Here is a 14,527-nt window from a genome sequence, read left to right as displayed (position 1 = left end):
GCCACCACCATACTTCACTGTGGGGATGGTGTTCTTGGGGTGATGAGAGGTGTTGGGTTTGCGCCAGACATAGCGTTTTCCTTGATGGACAAAAAGCTCAATTTTAGTCTCATCTGACCAGAGTACCTTCTTCCATATGTTTGGGGAGTCTCCCACATGCCTTTTGGCAAACACCAAATGTGTTTGCATATTTTTTTCTTTATGCAATGGCTTTTTTTCTGGCCACTCTTCCGTGAAGTGGGGCGGCAGGTAGCCTAGTGGTTAGAGCGTTGGACTAGTAACAAAAAGGTTGCATGATCGAATCCCCGAGCAGACAAGGTAAGAATCTGTCGTTCTACCCCTGAATAAGGCAGTTAACCCACTGTTCCTAGGCTGTCATTGAAAATAAGAATTTGTTCTTAACTTACTTGCCTAGTTAAATAAAGATAAAAATAAAAAGCCCAGCTCTGTGGAGTGTATGGCTTAAAGTGGTCCTATGGACAGATACTCCAATCTCCGCTGTGGAGCTTTGCAGCTCCTTCAGGATTATCGTCGCTTCGGTTTCTTTGTTGCCTCTCTGATTAATACCCTCCTTGCCTGGTCTGTGAGTTTTGGTGGGCAGCCCTCTCTTGGCAGGTTTGTTGTGGTGACATATTCTTTCCATTTTTTAAATAATGGATTTAAAGGTGCTCCGTGGGATGTTAAGTTTCAGATATTTTTTATAACCCAACCCTGATCTGTACTTGTCCACAACTTTGTCCCTGACCTGTTTGGCGAGCTCCTTGGTCTTCATAGTGCCCCTTGCTTAATGTTGTTACAGACTGCAGAACAGGCGTGTATATACTGGGATTATGTGACACTTAGATTGCACACAGGTGGACTTTAACTAATTATGTGACTTCTGAAGGTAATTGGTTGCACCAGATCTTATTTAGGGGCTTCATAGCAAAGGGGTGAATACATATGCACGCACCACTTTTCTGTTTTTGATTTCATTGAAACAAGTTATTTTTTTCATTTCACTTCACCAATTTGGACTATTTTGTGTATGTCCATTACATGAAATCCAAATAAAAATCAATTTAAATTACAGGTTGTAATGCAACAAAATAGGAAAAATGCCAAGGGGGTGAATACTTTTGCAAGGCACCCTACCAGACTCAAGTTACAAATGCTGATGAACACGCAAATACATTTAGTAAAAAAAAAAAAACACAAAAGTAGTGCACTGGGCCTTTACTCGTCCTGTATTAGAGGATCAATATAGACATCTTCAGCACAGGTACTTTTTTTTTTTGCCGGATCGCAGCACCCTCTTCCCAAACTACTTCCCGCGGCGCATGAACTTCATAAAAAACTGTGCCTCTAGCAAGGTAAGTGTGCAGGTTTCTTTTTTCTTATGTTATCTCATTGTTACCATTCACCTACAACACGATAGCTCCGCTGTGCGAGTGCCTTTTTCAATTATGGATTGACTTGAAAATGGGTTGGTAGATTATTAATTTCATGGCAGTTATTTTAGGTAATAATTTGAGGCACAACTGTTCAACATGTCCGTGCAAAACATAGAGCGTTATCATTTTCCAAGATGTTGGTCTCTGGTTCCCCACTAGATGGAGTTGCCCTAGATTTTATTTTTCCTGAAGGGACTCGCTTCCGCAATACGCATGCAAATACTGTAGCCTAATGTCAAGTGGAAGCATTGTAGCAACAACGATTGTTTTTGCACAGCAGATGCCTGTCCGAAGAAAATATTTAATATTGGGATGGTAGTGACAGGTCGGCAGCAGGATTATAACATTCTGAAGCTTTTCTCCTGTACATCTATAACAAACTCGCTATATTTTATAACAAAAGCAAGGTAGGCTACTGGTATGTTTCACTGTGAGGTCTTTGCCTCTGTTTGGCTACATTGTTGACCTTCAGGATGGACCTAAAAGAAAAGACAGCTGCCATATTGAAGCAATATGAAGTCGGGAGCAGATTCTCCTACTTGCCGGTCCTGCCCAAAGCCTCGGTGTTGATACCGCTGTTTGTGAGGGACGGAGAGGTCCACACGCTGATGACTCTACGTTCCCAAGAGGTCAGTAATATGGCTCTCCCTTACTCCCTAGTTTAACTAGTTTACCTTAACTATTATGTCATCGATTCTTAGGCCTACAGTTTTGCCATTGAACGTACAAAATTGTGTTATGAACATTGAAACCAAAAGTAAAGCATGACAGTGTTACATCCAAGTGTGTGAAATTGCCCACTGTATTTATAAACATAGCCTTTGATATTTGTGCGTTAGCAGGCGTGAGTGTGCACTGCACGGTGTGCAAATCTAGCACATTGGGATGTGTGAAATTTACTCCTCAGTTGTGATGAGTCGCTCTTTCTGAACGGATCTTTTTGGTGAACGAATCGCATCGATGATAGAGCCGTTCATTTGGCTCCCTGATTTGCATACTGCTGGTACTGCTTTTTGAGATCAAAACAACGTTTTTCTGCTGTGAAATTACAAAATTATTCTCTAAAGAGTGTGAATCCTTACAGCAGAAACAATAAATAGTGGGGAGAGCGGGTCAATCTAGTCCACGTTGATTTATTCTTTTCTTCAGTGCAGGCCATCCAAATAATTTGGCCAGGTAAAAAAAAAATATATTTGAACGTGCATTTCAATATCTGACACAATGGTAGCCAACCTTTTGGGCCTTACATTGGAGATTAGCAACATTTTCATGGTTCTAGGTTTATTTTTAAGCATTTTCAATGAAGATTTGTTTTTCGAGCCAAATTAGCCGGCTCAACGAAATTACTCGAAATGCCCATCATAACTCAGTTTGAAGTGTCCCCATTTGCCCTAGCGAATAGCTAGCTTTTCATGTGGTGCAGACTGGTAAGATACTTGCCATATTTGCCACGCTTCGTAAGCAACAGGTGTAGACTGCCAGTGAAATGCTTACTTACGGCCTTTCCCAGCCTTGCAGAGAAATGAAAAGTAAAACGGGTAATAATAAATACACAATGAGTAACGATAACTTGGCAATACACAGGTGGCTGAAGATAGAAACATTGTAGGGCCTTCCTCTAATAACTCCTGATATAGAGTTGCTGGATGGCAGGAAGCTCGGCCCCGGTGATGTATTGGACCGTACGCACTACCCTCTGTAGCGCCTTGCTGTCGGATGCCAAGCAGTTGCCGTACCAAGTGGTGATGCAGCCAGTCAAGATGCTCTCAATGGTGCAGCTGTAGAACTTTTTTAGGAAATATGTTCTGCCTCTGAGGTGGTAGAGGCATTGTCGTGCCCTCTTCACAACTTTGTTGGCGTGTGTGGACCATGATAGTTCCTTAGTGATGTGGACACCGAGGAGATTGAAGCTCTCGACCCGCTCCACTACAGCCCCCTCGATGTGAATGGAGGCGTGCTCGCTTCTCTGTTTCCTGTAGTCCACGATCACCTCCTCCCTATAGGTTGTCTCGTCGTCGTCAGTGATCAGTCCTACCACCATTGTGTCGTCTGCAAACTTAATGATGGTGTTGGAGTTGTGCGTGAACAAGAAGGACAGAAGGTGACTGAGCACGCACCCCTGAAGTGTCCCCGTGTTGAGGGTCAGCATGGCGGATGTTGCCTACTCTCACCACTTGGGGTCAGCCCATCAGGAAGTCCAGGATCCAGTTGCAGAGGGAGATGTTCAGTCCCAGGGTCCTTAGCTTAGTGTTGAGCATGGAGGGCACTATGGTGTTGAATGCTGAGCTGTAGTCAATGAACAGCATTCTCATATAGGTGCAGTTACATCCTCTTGTCCAGGTGTGAAAGGGCAGTGTGGATTGCAATAGAGATTGCGTCATCTGTGGATCTGTTGGGGTGGTATGCAAATTGGGGCCTGACACTTCAGGAGGACACTCGCATGTGCTAGCAAGGCAGACGTCCTGGGTTTGCGCCAGGTATGGGCCGACTCGGAAGGTGTGGTACTCGCTAATCAAGCATCGTGATGTCCTTTACACAAGAAAACAAAATGGAATGCTGTAGTACTCGCTCTTTGTCTCTTTCTCTCTGTGCTGCAGCTGAGGACCAACGCAGGCGAGGTGTGTTTCCCAGGTGGGAAGAGGGACCCGAGGGACAGGGATGACGTGGACACGGCTCTGAGAGAGGCAGAGGAGGAGATAGGCCTTCCTCCTGACCAGGTGGACGTGGTCTGCACACTCTTCCCCATTATGAACAAGGTACACATGGGGAGAGGTTGCTTTTACGTGGACAAAGATAAAACGTTTCAAAGCAGACGCTGATGATTTCTCAACACCCCCACTATCATGGTGTAACAGGATTCAACAGGATTCAGGTCCTGGAGAACTATTTAAAAAATAAAATAGCATAATTGGATCATAATTAGCTGAATCAGATGTTTTGTTGAATCGGGTTGGATAAAAATCCTGCACTCCAAGTAACTCCATGACCGAAGTTGGAGAACCCTGCCTGGTATAGTACAGTATATTTTGTAATTAGATATTGTCAATAGATTACAGGTCATACTTCTAGTCAGAGATATTCATACTTTCTCCTCTCCCCCCTCTACCACATATTTTCTCTTCTCCCCTTCATTCCCCTCGCCTCTTCTCTCTCCCTCCTCTCGCTCTGTAGAGTGGTCTGTTGGTGACTCCAGTGGTGGGGTTCATTGAGGCCTCGTTCTTTCCTCGCCCAAACCCAGCCGAGGTCAGCGCTGTGTTCACTGTCCCCCTGGAGTTCTTCACTAGAGAGGTAGACCACTCATCCTACAGCGCGACTGGAATTGCTGGCTTGCTCCACAGTTTCCAGTTTCCGGACCCTGAATCAGGCAGCCACTATCAGATATGGGGCCTGACTGCCATTTTGGCTATACTGGTCTCTGTCCTAGCCCTCAGAAAAAAGCCTGAGTTTGAGACTGGTTTTGATTCTGATGACCCGGTATCTTTCTTCCAACACAATCTGAACAAGAGGATCAGTAAACTATGACATGTATATCAATGTTTTTTGATATTTTAACCAGATAATTATATAATGTAATGATAGTGAGAACATATTTTTCCCTAAAATGTAATGTAATTGTTCTGCCAACTGTAAATGTGGAATCATGTGCAATACCTACATTGTTTACAAAAAGCGAAGAAAAAAATTACTTTGAATGTAATTTGTGAATATTGTATATTGATGACAATAAAAAAAGTATACTATTATAGTTTGAATAGGTAAATGCATCCTGTTGAGTTCATAAATGTGACGTGTGTGAGGAGAGTGGGCAGTGGCCTGTTTAGAGCTATGTGGAAGGACAGGACTGAGTTGATACCTGGACCAGGGCTGTATTCACAAAGAATCTGAGTAGGAGTGCTGATATATAATCAGTTTACTCTCTCAGATCATTATGAGTAATATTGGACTAGATGACTGATAGGGGGCGCTGTGTTGAAGCTTCCATCTTGGCACACATTTCTGAAGCTATAGAAATACATTTGTCTATATTCGTTTTTGCCACATTTATTCGATTAGACACCTTAATGCATACCTTTAAATTATATTTATGTGAGCCAAAAATACAAATCTAAAAATGAAAAATATAACATTTTCCTTAAAGTATATTTTTTTTAGGTTACTAATGTTACTGACCCTACTTCAACAACATAATACTTCATTTTGTCCTCAACATTTTTTATTGAAATATTGTAGAACTCTCGATGGCCAATACATAGCATCAGCAATCCAGGGTTTATTTTCATCATTGGTTCTAACCTAAAGCAGAGGACAGGTAGGAAAGGAGCTTCAACTGGATTTAACTGAAGCAGACCAATGTAGAAATAATACACCGCTGTATATGCAATATGAGTTCAGTGAAACAATATCTACAATAATTCCTCTAAAATTGTACATGATCACACCTTCATAGATAGATATCCAATCCCAGCTCTGACTTCAGCTCCACCTCCTACAGAGTCAGGATCTTATTTAACTATGCTAGGATCCATTTTGACGAAATGAACATGATCAAAACATTTGAGTGGACTGATTAAAGTAAGTGGATTGTGATGTTATAACAGAGACCGAAGGGCTATTGTTAATGTAATTCATGATGTTAGATAGCAGCTACTATAACTCACCAGCTGCAATGACAACGAAACCCAATGTTACTGAAATAGAATAACATATCTATCTCTATAAAGTGCCTCTATAGCTAGGTTTCCATCCAATTGGCTACAGATTTCATATGAATATTCTAAAATCCTACAAAACTGACTTGTTGCAGGTGTTTCCACCATAATGACTTGTCGTGGATAAAAATCAGCGAGTGATGACAGTGCACACAAAATTTTATTTTTCACTTAAGTTTTCATGTACCGAATAAAAATCTAAAGTTGAATGTGTAAAGAGCGTCAATTCACTAAACTGCGGTAGTGTATGGCAATTATTTGTCATGAAAATCCATAAAACAATTGTATTTATGTTCGCTATGTAGCCCTTGTGAATTATTTAAATATTTTTCCATTTATATGTTATATGGGAGCCACCATACCTGCCTGCGCTAAACCGTTATGTTCTATATAATCAGCCTGGTTCCTCTCTAGGTTTCTTCCTAGGTTTTGGCCTTTCTAGGGAGTTTTTCCTAGGGAGTTTTTCCTAGCCACCGTGCTTCTACACCTGCATTGCTTGCTGTTTGGGGTTTTAGGCTGGGTTTCTGTACAGCACTTTGAGATATCAGCTGATGTACGAAGGGCTATATAAATACATTTGATTTGATTTAGCTCATGAACTGAGGATAGTTGGAGCTAGCACACCTGAGAAGTTTACAAAGAATTTAGCTTGTCTTGTTCGTCTACATAACAGTATTCTCTCATGAAATCGGAGTTCTTCGAGTTTCCCAGCCGTAGCCTGTCTGCCTAGGATCAACATCAACACAGGTGGCTTTAAAATATGTAGCCTGTTTAACTGATAAACCTTAGCTTACAGCCCAATACATGTTAACCGTGTTCGAATACTCATACTAACGTAGTAATTGTGACGTGAATTGAGTATATAGTATGCAACGCAAGGGGAACAACCACTTCAGGTCTCAGCGAGTGACGTCACTGATCGAAACGCTATTAGCGCGCACCACCGCTAACTAACTAGCCATTTCACATCGGTTACATTAGTATGCCAAAAGTTCCCGGATGTCGTACTAAATTGGCCAAAATACAAAGTATACATGCAGTGGACACTCGTGATTTTAGGGCCCATAATGCAATTCTTCAGAAAATGGCGGAAAATATGCAGCCGAGGTCCGAGGCATGTTGAGGTTTCCAGGGTTAGAGTAGTGCAGAAGTTTTCATATGTTGAGACAGTGAAGAAAGTAGAGGAAGATGGGTCAAGGGATCCTGAGTGGAGTGGTGTGAGTAGTAGATCTGTACCAGTACAGAGGGAGAGGCCAACAAGTGTTATGTGTCAGTGAGATTACATTTTTAGGAATGGTTATCAACTGTACTGCAGGGATGGAACGTAAGTCGCAGAAAATGGAGGTTGTGGTGGCAGCTGCAGAGTTTCCTTGGTGTGAGACTTGACATCAGAAGAGTTACAGGGTGTGTTAAGGTGTCCCATCCTTTCAGGTTGTTGGCCTGAGGTAGGACTAAATAGATTTAAATAGTGGAGTAGGGTGGTGTTATTTTTTATTTTAAACATTTATTTTTTTGTGAGTTGTGTTAGATGGTATTAATGTATTTTTTCAAGCAAAGTATAAGGGAGTTGTACTCCAGTCTAGAAGGTGGCGGTCGATAATACAACATTTATTGGATGCCAACCGCTATTAGACCTAATCGAAGAAGAAGCCGAAGTCCGATTTAACTAATTATGACACATTAAGAAAATGTTGAGCAATGTAATAAACTAATGAGGGGAGGCAGGTAGCCTAGTGATTAGAGCATTGGGCCAGTAACTTTTGTTATCATTGATCAATAACTGTAATAGGAAAGGAATGACAAGTCGTCGTTACTTTTATCATTGATCAGTAACTGTATTAACACACAAATTTGAACAGTACTCCATCCCCCCCACCCCTCCAACTATATTGTGATGGTGTTTCTTCACGTGGTTGCTGTATGTATTTTAAATTAGCAGGGTCCATCAGCAGAGACCAGTGATTCCTGAACCCAGCTGTGTGTCTATGAAGAGTGATGGGTCCATGGGACAGCCAATCAACTTCAGAGAGGATGTCCTCCTTACAGAACAAAGGTAACGCAACTAGTGGTCTCTGTTTTTTCCCTGTAGTTCTCAACATGATTAGAAAATAGCAACGTGCATTTTGACAGGGTCCAGCAGGAGAAACCAGACTCACCTCTGCCCAGCTGTGTGTCTATGAAGAGTGATGGGTCCATGGGACAATCAACTTCAGAGAAGGAGACAGGTTAGAACGTTCTAGCTATACTAAAAGATTAACTTATTTCTGGCTGTCTTTTTCTCATTAACATGCACTTTTTTGGTTTAAAAGCACATTACACTCTACAATATATTAGTATTTTTGCATTGTAATGTAAACATTTTACACCAGAGATCCTCAACTACGGTCAGCCGCAGGACTTTTTCTTTTTCCTTGAGCGAATGGTCAGGAGGCCAAAAGATAATTACAAATCATTTGTACACTGCAAATCGACAGCAAGAAACCCAAACCGATATAACATGTGTATACCTTGCTTACATTTGTATACGATCACATATATCCCTATTATGCATGGGAATACTTTGGAACAGATTTCCAAAATTAAAATCACTTGGAGCTGATTTGCTGGTGTTTTTACAGTCTTCTATGTCCAACAATAAAAATCCTATAAAAGAAAAAATCTATTAAACTTATTTTTTATCAGATAACTTGGGGGGCAAATAAAATCAGTTGGGGAACCCCACCAGTTGGAGAACCCTGTTTTAGACTGTTTACGTGTGAGCTCTCTCCATCTATTCACCGCCTATCTCACATTATGTCCACAGAGACCAACAGGACATTTCAAAGTCAGAGACCCTCAATGATCAGTCTACCCAGAGTCAGCTAACAGACCTCTCCTCCATATTCAAGGTATACTGCAATTCATATTACCATTGAACATCTAGACATATTGCAGATTGCACCTTATTCAAGGTTTTAACTTTATTCCTTTAATTCCAGTTGCTTGAGCAACATATCATCAGTTTTGTGAAAAGTGAGCTGAAGAGGTGGAAGAGGCTTCTGACTCCAGATTACCCAGAAAGCTTTGACAGTCAGGAGGAAGATCAGGAAGTGGTGGATGCTGAACATCAGGAGAGCAGAGCCAGAGCGGAGACTCTGAATATCACACTGCACATCCTGAGGAACATGAACCAGAAGGAACTTGCTGATACACTTGAGAAATGTAAGAGCTCTGCCAAACACTCAATTGTTGATCACAGTCCTATTTCTTTTTCATATCAATCATTATTTACAAATAGTATGTGATTTAATGATATCTTAAACATTTCCATTCAGACGAGCGTCATGATAGGTGCCAACATAAGCTCAAATCCTACCTGAGAAAGTGTGAGCGTGTCTTTGAAGGAATTGCTAAGCAGGGGAATCCTACAGTCTTAAACAAGATCTACACAGAGCTCTACGTCACAGAGGGCGGAAGTGGAGAAGTCAATAAAGAACATGAGGTGAGACAGATTGAGACAGCATCCAGGAGACCAGTAGAGCAAGAGATGGCAATCAAATGCAACGACATCTTCAAACCCTTACCTGGACAAGACAAACCTATCAGAACTGTGCTGACAAAGGGAGTCGCTGGCATTGGAAAAACGATCTCTGTGCAAAAGTTAATTCTGGACTGGGCTGAAGGAAAAGCAAATCAGGACACCCACTTCATATTTCCTCTTACTTTCCAGGAGCTGAAAATGATGAAGGGAGAAAAACACAGTTTGATGAACCTCCTCAATAATTTTTTCATGGAGACAAAAGAATCAGGAATTTCCATCTCTGACAAGTACAATGCTTTGTTTGTCTTGGACGGTTTGGATGAGTGTCGACTCCCTCTAGACTTCCAGAACAATGAGAGCTGTTTTGATGTCACAGAGTCAACCTCAGTGGACGTGCTTCTAACAAACCTCATCAAGGGGAATCTGCTTCCGTCTGCTCTCCTCTGGATAACCTCTCGACCAGCGGCAGCCAATCAGATCCCTCCTGAGTATGTGGACCAGGTGACAGAGGTACGAGGGTTCAATGACCCACAGAAGGAGGAGTACTTCAGGAAAAGAATCAGCGATGTGACCCAGGCCAACAAAATCATCACACACTTGAAGTCATCAAGGAGCCTCCACATCATGTGCCACATACCAGTGTTCTGTTGGATTTCAGCCACTGATCTTCTATGAAGAGGAGCTGACAGTGTGGCATTGATGTCAGAGAGGCATCTCTGCACTCTGGAGTGTGCACCGAGGTCTTCAGGGAGGAGTTTGGGCTGCATCAAGGGAAGGTTTATTGCTTTGTGCATCTGAGCATCCAGGAATGTCTTGCTGCTTTTTATAGTTTTCTCTCTTTCAACAATGACTTCAACACAACAAAAAACGATCGGCAGTCCATCCCCAAGAATCTGAAGAGGCGAGTCAAAATAATGCCTGCAATTGACTTCTATCAGGATGCAGTGGATAAGGCACTACAGAGTGAGAATGGCCACCTGGATCTTTTCCTCCACTTCCTTCTTGGCCTCTCACTGCCATCAAATCAGACTATCTGTCGAGGCCTACTGAAGTGGACAGGAGGTAGCTCAAAGATTGACACGGAAACAGTTCAGGTCAACAAGAAAACAATTGATTACATCAAGGAGAAGATCCGAGAGAATGCCTCTTCAGAGAAGTGCATCAATCTGTTTCCCTGTCTAAATGAGATGAATGACCCAACCCTAGTGCAGGAGATTCAGAGCTACCTGAGCTCAGGAAATGTCTCAGGAGCCAAACTCTCACCTGCACACTGGTCAGCTCTGGCCTTTGTGTTGCTGACTTCAGCAGAGGAGCTGGGTGTATTTGACTTGAAACAATTTAGTGGATCAGATGAGGCTCTTCTGAGGCTGCTGCCAGTGGTTAAGGCATCCAAAACAGCTCTGTAAGTACTATCCCTGTGTAATGCAAGCAGACATAAGCCAGTCATGCTCCTTCATTCAAATGAATCCTCTCTACCAGCATTTCCCAGTTTCATGAGATAGCAAAGCTAGTGGGGATGAATTACTTTTATACTTTTTTACTCCAATTAAAGGTTAAATAAGTGTAGCCTCTCAGTGACGTCCTGTGGAGCCCTTGCCTCAGCTCTCTGCTCAAGCTCCTCTAGTCTGATAAAGCTGGACCTGAGTGACAATGATCTCCAGGATTCCGGAGTGGAGCTGCTCTCTACAGGCCTGGATAATCCGCTATGTAAACTGGAGACATTGCGGTAGGCTACTTTCCCTGAGAGATGTCTGGGCCTGTATTCACAAAACCTTTGATCATTGTTTTTTTGGGGTGTGAAAAATCTGATTTGTTATTCAAAAGGAATCTAAACAAGTTAGGAGTTTTTTTCACTGGCCACTTTTGCCATGGAGGAATCAAATTAGTGTGGCAATGTATTGAGTGTAAAGAGTGAAGAGATTTTCTCTCTGCAGCCTGTCAGTCTGTGGAGTCACAGAGGAAGCCTGTGCTTCTCTGGCCTCAGCTCTGAGATCAAACCACTCTCATCTGAGAGAGCTGGATCTGAGCTACAATAACCCAGGAGTCTCAGGAGTGAAGCTGCTCTCTGCTGTACTGGAGGATCCAGTCTGTCAGCTGGAGATACTGAAGTGAATATTATCAACTAAACATGAATAATGTGCATCTGCTTACTGAAGTGCTATTTCCACCTGTTGAACTTTCACACAAATACAACTGTATAACTGGATCAAGCATTTCTGTATACATCAGCTTGTTATCAATATGAACATAGTCTGATCATGTTGTATCTTTTGTACAGCAGATTAATCACTAATCTACATTCATTACCTCACTAAAGATAATACATTATCTGAGTCACTGACTACTTACAGTAGTTAAGCAGTTGTAAGTTGTATCTCTAGAAATGTACTGTCGCAACTAAACATGAATCTACTTAATGAAGTGTTTCACAGCCCCCCTTACAAAAAAGATTGCAGTATCCTGCAAATACAGCATCCAAAATAAGTACTTTTTTTACTGCAGTTTCAAAACTACAATCTTTTTTGTAAGAGCCATATCAGGCTTATGTATGCATCAGTCTGTTATCAACAGTATGGTTAGGCTTTGTGTTCTAAATTAGTTCTGCACATCTCTAAGAATGTAAAACAACCTGGTGTTTTGACATAAGCAATGCGTAACAACATGCATCATATTTTCTGCATACTCTGACTATTCTCCACCCATGCTAAACAAATTTCCAACTGCATTGAGTTATGATAGTGAGGTGCTTCTCTCTTCTCCTCTGCAGGCTTTGGCACTGTGCAATCACAGAGGAAGGCTTTGCTTCTCTGGCTTCAGCTGTGAAGTCAACCTCCTCGCGCATGTGGCTGCTGGATCTGAATGGGAATGATCCAGGAGAATCAGGAGTGAAATTGTTCTCAGCTCTACTGAAGGGTCCACAATGTAGACTGGCCAAACTGATGTAATGAATTAATCAACCCCCAAAAAATGCATTAGTTAATTTTTGGGGTTTAAATAAAACATGCTTGTGCGAGACTTGGCTTCTGCGAGCCCGGAGCCCATCTCCCGTTGCTGTAGCGTGAGGTAGTTTGATGTACAAGTACACCCCCCGGACAGGGCGCTAGTCTATTGCAGGGCCTTACCCCCAATTTATCTCCTTAATGCCGAGTGCCAAGCCTCCGATCTCAGGGTGGACACTAACCAGTTGTTTACAACTACATAAAATCCTTAATATATAAAACATTGCATTTTAAGATAAAAGTATTCAAGAACCCTCAACATGACATTTTCCTCTAACAAAATTTTGAAATACGATGTGTCAATTGGCTCAGTATGTTGGAAAAGGTTCAACATTTTTTTTGCAGTTGAAAATGATTTTCAAATCAATCAACCCCAAAAAATGTATTAATCAATAACTAGCCTAGTAAAAAAGGCATGTCAAAGACCATTTCTTTTTCTCTCTGCAGAGTGACTGGATTGGAAGAAACCCTTTGCTACAACGACCCATGAGCCTCAGCAGTGATCAAATGAACCTGTTGGAGTCGATGGAAATGACATGACTGAAATTCCCCTCAAGTTCAAATATACATTTCTGATGTATTGTTTTGTAACACATGTTAAATGTTTTGTATACTTGTGCAGATACTTTGTTAAAATGTAGAACTATTAGGCCTACTTATGTCCCTACATCTTGTATTTGATTTTTTTTTAAATACAGTGGGGCAAAAAAGTATTTAGTCAGCCACCAATTGTGCTAGTTCTCCCACTTAAAAAGATGAGGCCTGTAATTTTCATCATAGGTGCACTTCAACTATGACAGACAAAATGAGAAAAAAAATCCAGAAAATCACATTGTAGGATTTTTAATTTATTTGCAAATTATGGTGGAAAATAAGTATTTGGTCACCTACAAACAAGATTTCTGGCTCTCACAGACCTGTAACTTCTTTAAGAGGCTCCTCTGTCCTCCACTCGTTACCTGTATTAATGGCACCTGTTTGAACTTGTTATCAGTATAAAAGACACCTGTCCACAACCTCAAACAGTCACACTCCAAACTCCACTATGGCCAAGACCAAAGAGCTGTCAAAGGACACCAGAAACAAAATTGTAGACCTGCACCAGGCTGGGAAGACTGAATCTGCAATAGGTAAGCAGCTTGGTTTGAAGAAATCAACTGGGAGCAATTATTAGGAAATGGAAGACATACAAGACCACTGATAATCTCCCTCGATCTGGGGCTCCACGCAAGATCTCACCCCGTGGGGTCAAAATGATCACAAGAACGGTGAGCAAAAATCCCAGAAGCACACAGGGGGACCTAGTGAATGACCTGCAGAGAGCTGGGACCAAAGTAACAAAGCCTACCATCAGTAACACACTACGCCGCCAGGGACTCAAATCCTGCAGTGCCAGACGTGTCCAGGCCCGTCTGAAGTTTGCTAGAGAGCATTTGGATGATCCAGAAGAGGATTGGGAGAATGTCATATGGTCAGATGAAACCAAAATATAACTTTGGTAAAAACTCAACTCGTCATGTTTGGAGGACAAAGAATGCTGAGTTGCATCCAAAGAACACCATACCTACTGTGAAGCATGGGGGTGGAAACATCATGCTTTGGGGCTGTTTTTCTGCAAAGGTACCAGGACGACTGATCCGTGTAAAGGAAAGAATGAATGGGGCCATGTATCGTGAGATTTTGAGTGAAAACCTCCTTCTATCAGCAAGGGCATTGAAGATGAAATGTGGCTGGGTCTTTCAGCATGACAATGATCCCAAACACACCGCCCGGGCAACGGTGTGGCTTCGTAAGAAGCATTTCAAGGTCCTGGAGTGGCCTAGCCAGTCTCCAGATCTCAACCCCATAGAAAATCTTTGGAGGGAG

At 42.0% G+C, this 14,527-nt stretch overlaps 3 protein-coding genes across 3 annotated transcripts; all 3 read left to right on the top strand.

The window, feature by feature from the left end:
- The first annotated feature begins 1,253 nt into the window (after positions 1–1,253).
- Positions 1,254–5,189, top strand: nudt7 (nudix (nucleoside diphosphate linked moiety X)-type motif 7). The gene is made up of 4 exons (XM_029758650.1): positions 1,254–1,352; positions 1,906–2,062; positions 4,031–4,189; positions 4,605–5,189. The coding sequence occupies exons 2-4, from the start codon at positions 1,907–1,909 to the stop codon at positions 4,953–4,955; spliced, it is 666 nt and encodes a 221-aa protein (XP_029614510.1). The 5' UTR covers positions 1,254–1,352; position 1,906; the 3' UTR covers positions 4,956–5,189.
- Positions 5,190–7,332: 2,143 nt separating this feature from the next.
- LOC115197273 (NLR family CARD domain-containing protein 3-like) lies at positions 7,333–13,326 on the top strand. The gene is made up of 6 exons (XM_029758648.1): positions 7,333–7,359; positions 8,082–8,195; positions 8,946–9,030; positions 9,121–9,343; positions 9,457–12,603; positions 13,109–13,326. The coding sequence occupies exons 2-5, from the start codon at positions 8,128–8,130 to the stop codon at positions 10,335–10,337; spliced, it is 1,257 nt and encodes a 418-aa protein (XP_029614508.1). The 5' UTR covers positions 7,333–7,359; positions 8,082–8,127; the 3' UTR covers positions 10,338–12,603; positions 13,109–13,326.
- On the top strand, positions 10,564–12,670 carry LOC115197274 (ribonuclease inhibitor-like). The gene is made up of 4 exons (XM_029758649.1): positions 10,564–11,064; positions 11,215–11,388; positions 11,597–11,770; positions 12,430–12,670. Exons 1-4 carry the CDS (start codon positions 10,577–10,579, stop codon positions 12,605–12,607), a joined length of 1,014 nt encoding a protein of 337 aa, XP_029614509.1. The 5' UTR covers positions 10,564–10,576; the 3' UTR covers positions 12,608–12,670.
- Positions 13,327–14,527: the final 1,201 nt, after the last annotated feature.

The sequence above is a fragment of the Salmo trutta genome, chromosome 7 (genome assembly GCF_901001165.1).
Source record: "Salmo trutta chromosome 7, fSalTru1.1, whole genome shotgun sequence".
NCBI classification, from domain to species: Eukaryota; Metazoa; Chordata; class Actinopteri; order Salmoniformes; family Salmonidae; genus Salmo; species Salmo trutta.
This window is presented reverse-complemented; position numbering and strand designations above follow the sequence as displayed.